We start from the raw sequence: 16,657 nt of genomic DNA, 5'->3' as shown, positions 1-16,657 counted from the left end.
CCTCTTCTTTTTACTTCGACAAATTGGAAACGCAGCGTTTTCTTCAAAGCTTCACCCCCGTCCGTGGCGGCGCGCGGCGTCGGAATCAATTTGGTTCGAGATATTCGATACAAAATGTCCCCACCCCTCGATTCCGGAACAATAACGCGGCATTATACAAATCAAACGGTGATATTCATGAGCCGAAAGTCAGAGGGTGGAGATATAATTGCATTAGCCGTACATCCCGAGCCGCAGCGCGGGCCGCCTTCAGCGAAACCCTTCGTCGTTTCGATTCCTGCCGGATAATCAGTCGCGTTTTACGCGCTTCCACCCCCCGCTTTGGTGGCACGGCGAAATTGCGTTAACTCGCGCTTGTCTCTACGGCGGAAATTCCGCGTAAGACGCGAGGCGGTCGGCGTAAAACAAAAATACCGCGCGGAAAGTGCTGTGAACTTCAATTTCAAGTAAGCTTCCCTCGCGCGTGACAAATTGAATTTCATCGGTAAAAGAGAAACTGAGCGACAGTAAAATCGATAAGCGAAAAGGAAAAAAGGAAGGACGGTGCACATTCTTGTGTAACAGGGTTCAAGGAAAATGTATAGGCTCGTGGCGACAGAAACGATAACATCGTCCACGTTCAGTTAAATTTCATTCGTCGCACACGATGTATTCTTTTAAATACGATTGGAGATAGAAGGTGCAACGGTGCACCCTGAGGATGCAAATGCAACTGCATACTATGCGACACTGTGTATAATCGGCACCGAGCAACCTATAAAAAGCATCTTTTTAAACGGAATCTAACGTGAGAAGTTTTTTAAAGAGCCCAAGCAATCTACAGAGCGAGTTCCGTCGAATCAACTGGCCATTACTCCCGCCAGACGATCGTTCCGCGGGCTTCGCCGCCGAATTGCCTCTAAGCACGAACCGATATAGAGGGGCTGAGAGCCGAGAATCGCTGGTGGTATTCCTGGAAAACCGTCGACTACAATCGAACGCAGCGAACGAACTCGATCTGTTTCAAGGCGATAATCATAGTCGAATACGTAGCAACGCGAGCCAGTAATTGCCACGATGATCGTACCAGAATCACAGGGTGATGACGATGCGTAGAAAAAGACAGAGAAGTCGAAAGTGAAGGTAGAATTTTGTATCGCCTCCTGAGTTGTACGAGGCACTCCGTATAATCTATGCGACTGTAACGATATCCGTGACAGAAGGATGGACGTCGACGGTCGTAGACGGTGTGCCTGGAACGGTGGAAACGACGACGGGCAGACCGCCGTGCAGGGGGTGCGAAAGTGGAAGCGTAGCGAGAGGACACGGCAGATGACGGGCACGCCTTTCAGTTTTGTGCGGCAAGGGGAAATTGAAACAGCTAACCGCGTTGGTGTTGACGAGGGTGGAAACAGGAGAAACGGCGGGGCGGAGGGTTGAATTTGAGGGAGGGAGAGAAGGAAAAAATCGAGATATCCTCTTCTCCCTTACTCCGTCCCTGTGCTTCCTCTTTTCTAGTTAACATAGAGAGGGAGAAATTTCCCTTCTCTCGCTCTTTCATTCCACGTTACTATTCCCCTGGAAAGGAAGTAGAAACATCTTCTTCACCCTTTCTCTCTATTTTCTCCGTCTCATTTTCCATACATAAGAACAGAAGAAATAGACAGCATCTCTATCTCTGCGTTTTCTCTTCCCCTGGAAACAGAGATCCAGTAAAAGTGAAGGAGAAGCGAGAAAGAGAGAAAGAGAGAGAGAGCCATATGGAAGGGAGAGACCAAAAGGGGAAAGGAAAGGAAGCGAAGAGGGAGCCAGAGCTGCGCGGGAGAGATTCAATCAAACGAACGCATATAAATGAGTCGTTTCAGGGTAAAACTGAATTATACGCCGGCGTTGGTATGTCCCAAGCACACCATCGAGCAGCCATGTACGTGTATAGAGGGGACTTTGCCAGTGGATCGCAGTTGCAGGCGCACGGTCCCATCGCGACCGTTGTGTATACAACGAACATCCGGGCTGAACGTACCACCCCCTTGGACCCTCGCGCGGCAAGATTCGTTTGGATAGCGCGTGACTATTGAATGGCGCGACGAAAAAGCCCCCGAAACGGCCAGACGCGGAGTCTATAAAATGGCCAAAGAGATGCTTATCCCCCAGCGCTCGCGAAGAAGCTGCCCCGTATCCGAAGTCGATACGCCGTTCGTTCGAGAATTCGCATAGCCGTCCGCCCTCCTATCGGATACGGTTTCTCGCAGTGCATCGTCGTTTGCATGATAACGAGCGTTCGAAGGAACCGTGTCGAGGATAGGGGCAGTTCCGGGAAATCGTCACCCGGGGAGTATTGCTCGCGTGCGAGTTCGCGTAACTGCTAGAAGTTGCGCGTGACGATACATTATTTTTCCACGGGGTATCCGTCTCCGTGATGTAACTGTCCTTTTGATATCGTGCTTTTTCAATTTGTATCCGTGGTTCGTTCGCAGCGAAATACTTGGAAGCAATTCTTTGACCAACACGAAGAAGATATAATAATCTAACCGGGAACAGACGACGGAGTCATTCTTCAGGAAGTAACAACTGGAATTTCTTCCAACTGCCACGAAACGATCGCGATCCCCCTGAACCGAAAAATCAGCCGTTAATCCGCTCGCGAGAAACACAACTCGACAGTCATCTGCGACGCGCGATAAGAGGGTTGACAGAAAAAAAACGCTCCTCCGACAGTGAACGTAATGGCGGTCCCTTAACGCGGATAGGGAAGAAGGGGGTCGAAAGGAAGCGGCGGGACGGGGTCGAGCAGACTCCTCTGGCAGACCGCGGCTAGGAAATTAAATAACCAAACTTTTCACAGGAAGATTCCCGGGGTTAGTCCGTGAAGGGAGGGTAGGTGGACGGCGATGGCGGTGAAGTGACTGGAAAGAATCAAAAGAACAAACGGTAGCAACGGGGGCGAGCGGCGCTAAGCCCCGCAAGAACTGTAAGACAAACGTGACTCTCTGTCCGCCATTTTCTACCCTCTGTATACCACGTCGGACTTGGCGTGGCTTCAACGAATTTTCGAACTTTCCGCCGCACCGTCTTTCTGTTCGACGCTCGCTATTCTTCGTCGTCCTGGCGGGCACCGTCGCGAGTACTTACTTGGGTTCGCAAGAATTCTTTTCACCCCCCACACCAACGCGATCCTCTCTTTCTTTTCGTAGCTCTGTTCTTCAGTCAGCCAAGTTTCCTTCTCGTTATGCCAATGACCGAAGGTATCGTCGTGCGGGGGAATTTAAAAGTTGTTTGGCTGACCTGCTAACCCGACACGCGGCCAGTCGATATACCGTGCAGGAGGAACGACAGGACGGTTCGAAGTTCGATCCAAGTTACGTAGCCGGTAGTCGAACGTGAAATGAACGATCCGAGGGGATGTCGTGAAATTTTCATCGACAGAGGCGAATGATTTTTATTAGATTTCGCTGATTGCATCGCATAGGCAAACATAGGTGCTTGCGATTGTAGAAGGACATCGTCTAAAATTATTGATAAATCCTTACAAATCAAGGATAACGTCGAGGAGGCTGCAACAGTTCGTCTAATCGAATGAAATTTGAAAAGTCGTGTCGATCGATGAAATATACTTCGAAGGCTCGTCGATTAACGAAGAACGGGGAGAATTCACGATATCGAATCGAAGTATATCGAAGGACTGGCAATTTTCGCGGTAAATAATTCCGTTTGGAGCAGCGCAGCGTCTAAGCTCGGGGAGCTACTGCATCAGTTTTGCACTAAAACCGATATGCGATATTATAAGTTAAATGGAATCCCGGTTCCGTATTAATGCAGGCGAAGGAACGGCGTATCTGAATAGAGGAGAGGACTGAAAATTCGGGTGTTTGGATATCGAGTGGCCGCCCCCCGTCCCGCATAAGCGAAGCTACCTTCTGGAGCGTCGTCAGCAATCAGTAAACACAATAAAGGAGCGACTGCTTTGAACCCTGTAGACGCTGATAATTGGACGAGGCTTTCGCAATACAGGGCTTTAACCGATCCCTTCTCGTTCGTTCCCCGGTTGCTCGGTGTTGTCCGAGGTGTCCAGAATAGCTCGAGGTAACGAGGCAATCTAGAAATGCGATTTGGCTTAACGACAAAAGCGATTTCCAATCACCAGGAACAACAGGGACCCGGCAACTTGCATAACCTCGCACCTGGCACGATTTCGGCGGATCGAGAGAGGAAGGGGAACAGGGGGGGAAAAAAAAGAAGAACCAGTCGTGGTTTCTAATCCGACGCGATTGAAACGCGAGCCCAAATTGATTTCTTTTTCAGCTCGACGACGGTTAGGTTTGGCGATCGTGCGATTGCTGTTCGTCGAGTAACTGGAACGGAGAATTTGATACTAATTGCAGAAGGATTTGCCAGCTCGTTCGAGAATCTTCTTACACGAATTTGATCGATATTAATTTCGAAAGAGGAGCAATAGCAAAGATTTCAATACAAATCGTAGCAGACTCGACTGTTTTATCGGACCTCGAAGAACAATTTGCGAATAAAGTAGAAAAAAGAGGAAATAAGCGGGAGTGCCGTGACGAATCGTCCACTAAAAGTGTAACGCAACAACGTTAAGGAAAGATATTACATTTCCCGACGCACCCGTTTACCAGCGCCAGCAGGAGGATCCCTTTGGCGCGGACGTTTCCCGTGGACGTATCGCGAAGTGCGTTATTGCGATAATTCGAGACTCGCCTTTCGTTACGTGCTATTATCAAGAGCGAACTGCACTTTACGACCGCGCGATAAGAAGCGAAAGACAGCGTTGGCAAGAGGACGGGGCCGGTTTGTTGGCGCTCGGCCCCGCGGACGTTGGCAAAAACGATCTCCGTGGACGGTGCACCTTGCATTGCCGCGTACAATCCGCAGTTGGTTTTACGGCGTGGCTCTCTGCGCGCCGTCGAATTTATGCGACCCTCCGTGTCTCGTTGTCGAAATTGCCTTCCCTCCATCCACTAACGATAACTACATTTCCTGATTCGTACGGATGATTAACCATTTCGCCGCGAACGAGCGAGCCGTACAGCGCGGAATAATTTGTACTTTCATTTACCCGCGTGGCAGCGATACTGCGCCCGCTCCGGCGGTATCGATGAAAAACCGCATCGATCTGCATGCTAAACTCTTCGAGTGAACGCGAAATTAATTTACAGCGAGCAAAAATCCCCGCGCCATGTATTATTAAAAAATTGATAAAACCACCGACACGGGCCAAAGATTTATTCGGGCAGTAATTCAGAATTGCGCCACAGGAAGATAACAAGGTTTGAAATCCAGGCTCGAACATCGCTTTTCTACTCGCGACTCCATTTAACACTTGTCATTTGAAAATAATCTCCCATATCTGGCGGTTCGTTCACCACTGTCTCAGCAGTTGCGTATATACGCAGGGTAACCAGGATCGTTCGAAAATAGAGCCAGAGCAAGGACACCTCGCCAAGCGCTGAGATTCAGTTTCCACGGATGATGGATGTCGACGTTTCCTCCTCCTCGAGAGAGAGAGAGAGAGACAGAGAGAGGGAACGAACAGGACGAGAGAATTCGTGATCCTTGTACACAGCGGATCCGAAAAAGACGGATGCAAAGGCTGGGAGTAGAATATGGCCCGTCGAGGGTACCGGAAACCGGGATCACGTGCTCGTCGGATGCGAAAACAAAGGGGGCGAAAGGTGGCGGTAAGCGAGAAGGGAAATGGGACAGAGGGGACTGGGCAAGAAACGGGATTTCATCGTGGCTTGCGTCATCAGTCCGCGTAACGCTTCAGCGGCTATCCAGCGGCGGACGAAACGCAATTTTTCACGGAACGCCGTCGAGGCGGCGGTCTAGAGGAAACCGGAAGCGGGATCGGCGAACGCGTGGAGCACGCTCCGCGGAGTAACGCGACTGCGGCCAGGCTCGTGCGTCTGGTTCGCAGGAAAGAGGAGAGAAGAACAACCGCGGACCTTATCTCGTTCGCGACAGAAAGAGATTAACTTCGTTTTTTGATGCATCGTCGTGTATCTCGTTGTTCCGCGTAATTGCCGCCATTTCTCATCCCTGATCCGGCCGATACATCTGCGCGAACGTCTGCCCGTGTACCTGCCTGCTATTGACGGGATGATTTAAACGCGTTGCCTTAGACCGGGTTCGACGCGACGTTTCCGCCCCGCGTTTTCAGACTCGAAAAGCGAGGACCGTACTGGCAAGTTCGCGACGGGTATCGAAAACAGGAAGGGGATTCAATTTTGAGCCGCGGAAAGTTTTAATAACGCGGCCAGACGGAACTTCCGCGGGGGAGCTCGTCCTTGATGGGGTAGAAAATGAGAGCGTCGCATTTGTATTCCGCGGGATGTGTAAGCGACGTTTCTTCTCGACACGTAGAACTTCCATTTTCGCGTGCGTAATTGAATTCGTGTTGGTGTTCCGCGCGGAGATTCATATTAACGTTTCCGTCGCGCGTTCAACGTAGCGCGATCTTTCAACATTTTCCGGATAAAAGCGCGTAACGTTGAATCTCACAATCCGAAGAATCGAGTCCCGCGACAGGGGTGATGTTGAAGCGGCGATAAATATTGATAGAGCCGCGATAAAAATCGGTGATTAATCCAGAAATCGGGATTCCGTCCAAGGCATATCCGCGAGAGCAAACTATCGAAGACAAAACGCTGGGAAGAATAAATATTGAAGAGCCTGACCGGGAGTTGGCTATCTCGTGTCAAAACAGCCAGCGGAGCACGCTCGGAATTATCGACAAAGCGTCAAGTAATCTGTTCAGCGCGATAGCGTAGAAAGCGAAGAGGTAAAAAGCAACGGCGTCGTTTGAACGGAACAAAGGGCTGAAAAAACTTCGACGGGAGATATTAAAACTCGGGTAGCAGAAACAGAGGCGAAGACGCGGCAGTAATGGTGTAACCACCGCGAAGCACAGTTTCTGGGTGTACAAGTGAAATGCAGAAGAGGAACCGGAGGGAAAAAGGAAGTGTCAAAGAGGAAGTAGATACGCGAGCTGGCGATCCAGAATGAGAGAGAGAGAGAGAGAGAGAGAGAGAAGGGACACAGAGGCTGTCGCACGTATTACGTCAAAGGCTACATCGTCGGAAACGGAAGTGAGGTGATGCTTATTCAGTCGGAAGTTGCAACGGAGCTTGCTGGCTTTCACAGAAAGCGGGAGAGAGACGACGATGAGGGACGAGGCGAGCTCTCTCCTCGCAGAGAAGAGGAGCAAACTGGCAGGAAGGAAGAGAGAGGACCTATCGGCCGGAAGCCGTAGATACTCTATCTACCGCGGTCGTGATAGATAATTCTCTGGAAAACTCGATAAAATCGTTTCGCTCGTCGCGTCGATCGGTTCAACTACGAAAACTAGTGTCCCCATCCTACGATCCATTTCCTCGAATAGTACCAATTACGATTACCGTGCCCGATATACACCGATTCACCTCTGAAGGCTACCAGAAATTACTTTGGCTCGACACTCTTCGAGCTTCAATCTTTGCTAACTAACGCTTAAACGTTCGCGGTTATTTCTGATAAATTGCGTTAACTCGATCGAAATTGGGGGTGAGGGTCGTAGAATTTTTGGAACGAGTCCGACTCGATTACGTTGAGTTAGGTCAGGACGGGATAGTCGCGGCAATGTTATCGTTATCAGAGCGAGATAGCGTGTAACTAGTAGGGCAGACAGCGGCGAGGAGTATAGATATTAATGCAAATTTTAATCGAGCGAATAGTTTCGCGTACCAGCTCTAACACTTTCTTTGGCTTCCAATATTTTGGTTGAATTACAATTTTAATTAAAAATATAAAAAGCGAACAGCAATAGAGCCGAGAGTATTAAGATTTCTCAGCCTTGAGTCGTTTGGGAGAAAACTGTCGTTCATTGTATGGGAGATTCTCGAGTCAGCCTTTAGCGATCATCCTTGTGCCTCGAATAGAGGCACAATGCACTCGATCGTTTACTAGTCAGCCAATAAAACGTAACGAAATAAGTACGCATCTGGCAAAGTGATGTTGAATCGCGCGCGTTCATCGCAAGTACCGCGAACAAAAACCACCTCGAATTCCTAAGAAACGATACAACGAGCCAGCGGAGAACGCTTGCGCGTTTAAACGTGCCGCGGTGGCAAGGAGAGGCAGGAATTCCCGACATCCGCAGAACGAGACGAGCAGACTTTCGTCCCGAGTTTCACGCGGAACGCTCTAGGAGGAAAACGGAGCCGCGCGCGCTCTCCCTTTCATCGGGCACGCCGGCGAACGCGGCGTCCGGGATGATGCGCCGAGGCGTGATTAATATCGAAATACGAATGATTTTATTCATGAGGGGCCGCCGTCGGCCGCCTTGTTATGCAGATCGAATTTATGGTTAAATCATATGGTGCGCCACTCCGCGAGCGGGCGCGTTATCCTCCCGCGTTCGTTAACGCTCGCCCGCGTCTTGCTGGCGGCGATACGGAATCGAGGGATAACGAGACCGCTGCCTGAAGGATCGCAGACAAATGACAGCCAGACAGGTGGCCACGTCACCAACGCAATTGAATATTTTTCTAGTTCGACGACGAGGAACTGTACGTAATGTACGATAGCTGTTGTGGTCGCGTAGGGATGGAACAGCGTAGCGGAGGTTTCTTGGGGGTGGTAAGTTCGCGGAGTTTCGTGAATGCTGCTGGTGGGAAGTTTGAAAATTTTTGGTAACGTTTGGTTTTGATACGAGGGTCGATTATCTGCTATTGTAGACGTAATATATCTCACGGGGTGTTCAATACATTAAACAGAAATTTATCATCGTCACTCGAACGCTGTCGGTGACGCCGCGCAAAGGTACGCGTCAGAGACAGGAATGGTAATGACTTTTAGGTCTATATTTTTCACCTTCGTAGACAGCGATAGGATAATGGTGTTTCCTCTGTTGCGCGATACGTATATGTATATATATATTTAGGTGATCTGTTCTAAGTGAATTTGATGTGAGGACCAGACTTCACTCTTCGTAGATTTTAATCGAAAATATCAGTTGGAACGATTAACGGTAACAGAATTTGGATAAGCATGAAGGACTTACCTTCGTGTAGTTTCTCCAAGGTTCCAGCCGAAACCTCGACAAGCAGGAAGACGAACCAGAGGAGACAAGCCATTCCTCTCAGACACGTTCGATTCCTTGATGTATCCATTGCGTTAACACTCAAACACTGCAACAGAATGAAATTTTTTCCTGTTAGAATTCGAAATGCGATCGTATCGATGTTCGCTACGATTTTGGACATAAAGTAAATGAGATTTTTGCATTGATTTCGAAATTAATGTCCGTTCAAATTGTTTGGAAGTTTCCGATTACGCGTATACCTAATACAGCAGGTGTAATCGAGTAGCAATATTTAATCAAAGGTCTTAACGCTGAAATACCAATGTTACGGCAACATTTGCAGTATTTGTTACGCGAAAGCATTCCACTAACCCCCATTTCCGCAAGTTCTCTAACTATCGATTTCTTCGTGTAAACCCTTCGCGTAGCAACACCAAACGGTTGCCACCTGTCGAAACAGAGAGCCACCACGTAACCTTGCTAACTAGCACTAATTTCGCTAACCTTATACACAGCGAGTGACTGGATTGACAAGTTCGTTACGTAAAATAGGTCTGTAACAAGACCTGCCTTCGACTCTCTTCTCAGAGTACAAGAAGTAACAAAACGAAGATATCCCACCAGCTCGAGATCATTTAAATAATATCCGTCGAAACGTGTCACATGCTGGTCACGTAACGGGTTAAGGACGTCGAAACTTAAGACGAACTAAAATAAATGAAAAATTAGGGAAGCAACGTGCGCCTCCGCCCCTTTCATTTCGCCCTAATAAAATTCTGACTACGTAGTCGTAGCCGAAAGGAGAGATCAAAGGTCGGCAATCGGCCAAGATTTCCTCGACGCCCCCGAAGCACGAGCCAGTTAAGACACTATCTGGAAAATCACGATTCATCGGTTCCACCGGTCCGTGGCGGCGTCAAAGTTCCACCTCCAACCCTTCCACCCCCGCCCCGTCAAGAACGAAAAGTTTTCGTGCTCGTCGACCAAGTCGATCGAGTTCCCCGCCACGTACCGCCAATAATGACAAACGATACGAGCGCTAGGTTGTTAACATCCCTTGGTCCCTGGCAAAATATGTTTTTATCAATGCTAGCGCCCAACACCGGAAGGGGTGCTCCTCCCGCGACCTATTCCCACCCCCGCGCAGAATGTACAAACTTTCCGCTTCCCCCGTTCTTCGCAGCGAGTTCCCGGTGCAGTATCAATAACCAGTTTTCCACGACGAAAAACCATCCCGGGTCTCTTGAACCGCGAACGGATATCCTTTGGGGATCCGACTATTTCTTACCGGGCAACTTGCGGATGTTTCCTCGTCGTTCTTGCGCGGTGGCGCGCGCGCGAACGGGGAAAGAAAATAACGAATGGCACTAATAGAGCGTTCTTGGTCGCCGGGAAACTTTCCACGGTGCGCCGGTTCTACGGGTCGACCTTTTGGTATCGGACGAGCCGGGCCCTCGTAAATCAAAACTTTCTCACCTAAAAGCTGCCGCCCCGCTGCAGGGGATTATTCGTACTCGTCGAACGCAACGAAGGCGTTTACCACCGGGTATAAACGATTTTTTCTTACTATCGCCTTTGGCGAGGAGTTTTCGAGGGGATTTGTAAAAATTTTTTAATCGAGAGGGAATCTATTGAATACACGAGGCGCCTCGAGTTCTATGCTTTGAAAAGGTAATTTAGGGGTAGTTTGGTGTTAAGGGTACGGATTGAGCTGAGTTTTTTTTAGTAATAGTGGGTAGTTTTCTTTTCTTCAATGTTGCCTATTCGAAGCTACAAACAATGGCGACATTACGGATTTAAACTTCACGCGACAATGTAGCTCGTTTTTAGTGGTTCATCAGGCCTGATTCATGGGAATCAGGAACCGACTTCCACGGCGAGTGGCGTTTACCTCAACTTCAGAATGCACCGCCATTCGACGCGTAGTCTAAGAAGTGACTGACGACAAAATTCGCGCCTAACACCTTAGCGTCTTGCGATGCTTTCCATATGTTAATTAACAAAAAATAATATCTATCAAAAGCTAACTTCCGTGAGTATAAACACTCCAGACGAAGTGAAATAGCGTAGGTCGAATGAATTATGGTTAATTACAGAAAGATGGTAATTACTGGTTTCAGAAGGTGAAATCAGAGTAATTGCAGGCGTTGGTGAGAAGAGGCTTAGCAGAGAAGAGAGAGAGAGAGAGAGAGAGAGGAGCGGGACAGGGGGAGTAGAGATGAAGAGAACGCCTACAGCATCTCTGAATAGTGGAGTAACGTTCTGCACACTCTCGGAATCGGCGAACTCGATTGCACTTTGGGGCTCTGATGCAGACTCAGCGTACTAAAACGATCCACTCGATCGATCCGACTTACCGCCGCCTGGAATTTCTAGGACACTCATCCTTCGAACTGATTTTCGCGGACCACTTCCAGCCACGAAATCCAAATAAGTTGCTTTGCAATGGGACTCCGTGGTACGTGACAGTGGACACTGCTCGAACGAAAGCTGACACCGTTTCGCGGGGTTAAATGAGCTCACTTGGAGAATGTTCCATGCTTCCCATGGAACACTTGTGATTACGGCACAGAAGTGTCAGCAAAATGGTTACGTCGATAGACCAAAGTAAAGAGTAATTAAAAGTAAGTTCAAAGTTGCGTTAAAGGTAAGTTATTTTTCTGTCAACATCAGTTATGTCCGTTTACAAAAGTGGACGTTCGAATTTGGAAACATTTTGAAGAAAATCAATGCCGCAACGAAAGCTGTCGAACCGTAGGCCAGACTGGACGAACCGAAGGCATGTCGCTCTCGAAATGAACTTACGTTAATTGATTAATAGAATCAGGACTTCGGCGGCTGTAAAATAATTGGCAAAGGATGCGAGGCTCCGGGGCAGTGCAGCTGGAGGCAGCAACAGCCACTTAGCTACATTGCAACGGGCATTAGCGATAACGAAGTTAACGAGAGCTCGGTTAAACCGATTTAGAGGGCAAAGACGGGGCCGGAGGGACGAACAGCCTAACGCCCGTAGCTGATCTTCGACTGCCGCCTCTGAGCCAACTCAGGCTTGCTGTTCGTCAATTATTGTCTCGCGATATTTTCTCCTTCCAAAGAAAAATTCTCCCCCCATCGTTCGAATCCACGTCATGATCCCGTTTGCTTTTTCAACTCATTTAGTTCAGAGAAAAAATACTTAAAAGGTATTGGCTATTGGAAAAGGCCAATGTTCATATAATTTCGTAGGCAATATAAATTTTAGTGGCTGAGACATAAATACGCGTATTAGTTATATAGCGAAGCGACCAATTGCAGAATTTTATTACACCCCCATTCCACGCCTATAAACCGTTCAATTTCCACGAATTTGATCGACCACGACTCTGAGGAACCCTATGGCCTTTTCACGGCCTTTAACGCAGCCCTAGCCAACCCCAACAAAGAAATGCCCACTACGGGAACGCGATTCCTCCTTATTTCGTCTAATAGATGACCCGTGACCGTTCACGTGGCCATCAAAGACCGGTTGTCCACCGTTGGTGCCCTAAAATTTTAATTTGCCCAAGCGACTTTGACTCTCCTTCTGGCGGAACGAGCGGGAGGGACCTCTCTCCGATTTCAATTTCGCCACGAAGAATCCCCCTCGAACCGGTACCGGCTGGTATAGAAATGCGGGACAAGAGGGACTCCTCGAGTGCACTCAAAGTTGAAGGACGCTCAGGATCAATATTTATAATCTCGATTCTAGACGACCAAGGGTCCACAGGATCCGTGTCTCAGGCTGCCAAACGAGATCCACCATTGCCGTTCTGTCGGCCGCGTTTAATGCCACGCAACCGTAGACACAGGTCAAATATTATTTCGAAAAACTGTTTAGCCCCCTCCCAGACAGGCTGTTTCGTGGTCGGTGAACAGCTGTACGCTCGAGAAGAAAGGGTTAATTAGCGGTTTGTTAGAGAAGTGCGTCAGCTGCGCCTCTCCGTGGATGTTCGAAGGACTAATTAATGGAGATACGTGTTCCCTTGAAATTGTTAATGTTCAACTGCTCTTATTTATTATTTTGTACCCTATATGAGTAGTCGCATGCGTGTTCGCAGCGTTTTTAATATATTAATTTTGTGGAACCCAATGCTAAAGGAAATAGCAAAAATGAGAATGGACTATTGCTCGTAGGAGAGTTCGAAAAATCGTAAACAGCGAATCAACCGACGAAATCCAGCTTCACCTCTTTCCCTGAACAATCCATCTGGTCTTTCCGCAACGGTGACGGAACGACTTATTAACCCCAATTCGTCTCGTCTCGAGAGTCTGTTTTTCGCGAGGTAGACCCGTCTCGTTAGCGCAATTGCATCAAGAGGTGGGACGAGGGAGCGTCAGGAGTCAGCGTCTCCACAGACGGAGCCCACCCTTTGTGCAATTCACCGGTAGCCGATTGTCGAGTAAGACGTTCCATCCACCGGTGGATTGCAATCAGTATGTTGGACGGCTTGCGGTTCCAGCGGGCCACGTTGGACGCGCGTGTGTATTTACACGTGTGTATTTGCTCACGTACGAGGCACGTATAGGGGTTGGTAGCGGGCGCGTACGCCAGGCTGGAAAGAACGTAAAAGGACAAGGCTGGCGGTTGAGTGACTCTTTGAAGTTTCTGAAAGCTGTGCGGTTACGCTCGATGTACCCGGGACTTTCACGAGGCGCGAGGTGAAAGGTGCATAAAAAGCAAAGTGGAAAAGCATCTCATGCAATAGACAATTTCGTCTGGCCTGTTACAATTTTGGTATCCGTCGAAGGCGAGAGCTATCTCGGTGTGATTTTTCCTAACGTACCTTTATCGTTCCTTTAGAACTTCCTGTTAGTAATTATATTCATCCATAACCTGGTTAAAAATTAACTTCGTACGAAAATATGGACAGACGATATTTACCATAATTAGTATCGCGATATTATCTTTGAATTGAACGATAAAATAAATCATTTTATACATCTAATTATCTCAGAACAATGGAATATTAGGAAGACGAGGTATTGTTTGGATATTTTTATCAAGTATAATTCGCAGCCACTCGACTTCTTCCCCTTAAACGCATTAGAATCACGAAACGCGGACAATTAAAATCTTTTGTACACGAAACGGGGTTCTAATACAATGCCGCGATTTTTCCTCCTGTGTCGCGTCATTATCGAGTCCCATTTACAAGAGACTGTTAACCAGCTCCCGTAAGACCACCCAGCGGAAGGTCTCGGATTTCGAGCAAACAAAAACTTGCTCGGAAAGATTTCGAAGCGCATGATATCGTTAAACGACATCCTCGTTCCCGTGCTCGAGAACGAAGGGTCGCCGTTTCCACGGAATCACTACCCCGTAGCTTTCGTAATAATGATTCGAGGGTGTGGTCGAGTCTCCGCGGAACGAGGGTTCCCTTTCTTAACCTGGCGTTCAATAAGTATACATGCCGCCTCGAGAATCTCGCTGACTCGTTCCAATGCAGATCTCTCGATAAGCTACGCTGTTACTTGCGATGTCTTTCAACGATAAACACGATGGAATGCAGAAACAGAACAGTTAAAATAATCATCGTAAACACGCAAAATGGATCGCAACAAGAACACAGTGAGACGGTCACGACTTCAACCCCTTAGAATCGAAATCTGCCAACGCAAATACCCATAATTCAACCGAAGATACCTGTTTGTATCATCGAACACCCGTTACCGCAATTACTCCAAGGTTGTCTAATTAATTCAGCGAATTCGCGCGGAACAACAGAGCGTCCCGAATTCCGCGATGATTTCGGCACCGCAAAATATCTCCGGTGAACATCAAACGTAAATCCGCTGGCGAGTAGAACGAAAACCTGGTCCTCGCCCCGGGATAAATCATTATCGAAGTTGGCATAACTACGCGGGGAACAAGTGGGAAACAATTTCAGTCTTCGGTTTCGGAAGGGGGGTGGCGAGTATCGTATCGATCGGGACCCAAAGCTCGAAGCGGGGCCGCTTCGAGAAGTTCGCGGTAAGGCTGTTAACGGAATTTTCACGGCGTGGCTAATGCCGTCGCCGGGACGCAGGGGCTCGGCTCTTATACCGTCAAAGGCCCACGGCATTTTCAGTTTTCAGCCACGCGCGACGACGTGATAATCGAGTGTGCTACGCTTTTAGCCATAATGGGCAGGTACACGCGCCGCCAGCACCGGGTGCAAAGAGGACGGATGGGGAAAGGGTGGAATCTGCACGCGGAACGAAGACGTCGCGACGAACGTGGCCACGGCTCGGAGCGAGACGGCCGTATCGGCTGGCGGATGTACAAGTGCGTCGAGTAACCGAGTTAGTTACTTGGTAGATTGCGTTCACCGGTTTGGCGACGCGATTTTATGACGATCCAACGCGGCGGGAGGACTCGAGAGCGCGTTCCGGGGGCAGTTCGCACTTGAGTCGCGCGAATCGAAGGGGTGGGAAGCGCTGTTGCGTGAAGTACCGCCGCGGACGAGAGAGCTCCACTTTCATCGTCGAATCCAGTCGTACGATGATATTTTTATTGGACATTTTTTAGCCGAACTTAATCGAACATCGTCTGCTCTCATCTCGCAACAGGAGAAGTTAATTATAATAATTAATAAGTGGTCGTAGAGAGTGTAAAGGCTCGAGCAGTCGTTTACGATCGCGTCGAAGCGCGATCTACGGTGCACGTCGATGGACGTTAAAAATGATTGTCACGTAGCTTATAAACGAGCACTATAATCTGGGAAAATTGAGAAACAGGAGTGCATCGAACAGGGCAAGGAACACGTATTTATCCACGTCGCTCGGAACTTTACAATCCATTTATATAATGAACATTCCCGATTTAATGGCCTGTAGCCGTGCTTTTCGCTATTAAATGCCGCGGTGATGATAAACCATTAATTTCAATTACAGAAACTTCCGCGGCCATTTGTTTGGAAACATCTGTCGTTGCCTTCGGTTTTCAGGAAAAGACTAATCCGCGGTCAGACGTCTTCGAACAGCTGCCACAGACACGAAATAGACTTCTCGCTCAACTTGCAATCGTTAATTTCCACCCTATCATCAGACTAATTACGAGCACACCTCGCGTTGTAGTGAACCGACTGTCGCGAGGGTGATATAATTTTAAATTTAATTTTGCTATCCTATTTTGTTAAAAAAGAGATCTCTCACGTTTGGAGACGAATTTTTCCCTTCTCGTTCTTCTCGAGGCAAGTTTCTAAGTATCATCAACCTTAATACTTGGAGATTTTTTAGTTCTGCTCTTTATTCCCTTCTTCAAACTGCTCTAATTCAATTGTAAGAATTGATAAAGTGTGCAAGGAAAAGTGGACTTAGTGGATTTTCCTTGTACGCCAACGGCATTAGAATAAATAGCTGACAAGATGAAAAGTGACTGTGGTAGTAAGATTAATGAACGTACTTTCTTTCCAACACACACACACATTCGCGTGGAAAGAAAGCTAGAAGACATTCGACTGATCAAGTAGGAAGTAGCGCAGCGAAGAAACTGGAGCGACGGATTTTCTTAACGAATAATTAAGAAATTCAATATCGAGCGTGGTCGATGACCAATCGAAGGGGATCGTAAACGAGTTCCCGTTCCTCAAGTGGTAT

General features: G+C 48.2%; 1 protein-coding gene across 2 annotated transcripts in view; it reads right to left on the bottom strand.

The window, feature by feature from the left end:
* Sema2a (Semaphorin 2a) overlaps positions 1-16,657 on the bottom strand; it is a 436,386-nt gene that overhangs the window by 201,903 nt on the left and 217,826 nt on the right. For both annotated transcript variants that reach the window (XM_076893250.1, XM_076893249.1), the window contains exon 3: positions 9,041-9,167. In XM_076893250.1, coding sequence (XP_076749365.1) covers positions 9,041-9,149 — 109 coding nt within the window. In that variant the 5' untranslated portion in view covers positions 9,150-9,167. The remainder of the gene's footprint in view (positions 1-9,040; positions 9,168-16,657) is intronic.

The sequence above is a fragment of the Xylocopa sonorina genome, chromosome 3, assembly GCF_050948175.1.
Source record: "Xylocopa sonorina isolate GNS202 chromosome 3, iyXylSono1_principal, whole genome shotgun sequence".
In the NCBI taxonomy this organism is placed as follows: domain Eukaryota; kingdom Metazoa; phylum Arthropoda; class Insecta; order Hymenoptera; family Apidae; genus Xylocopa; species Xylocopa sonorina.
This window is presented reverse-complemented; position numbering and strand designations above follow the sequence as displayed.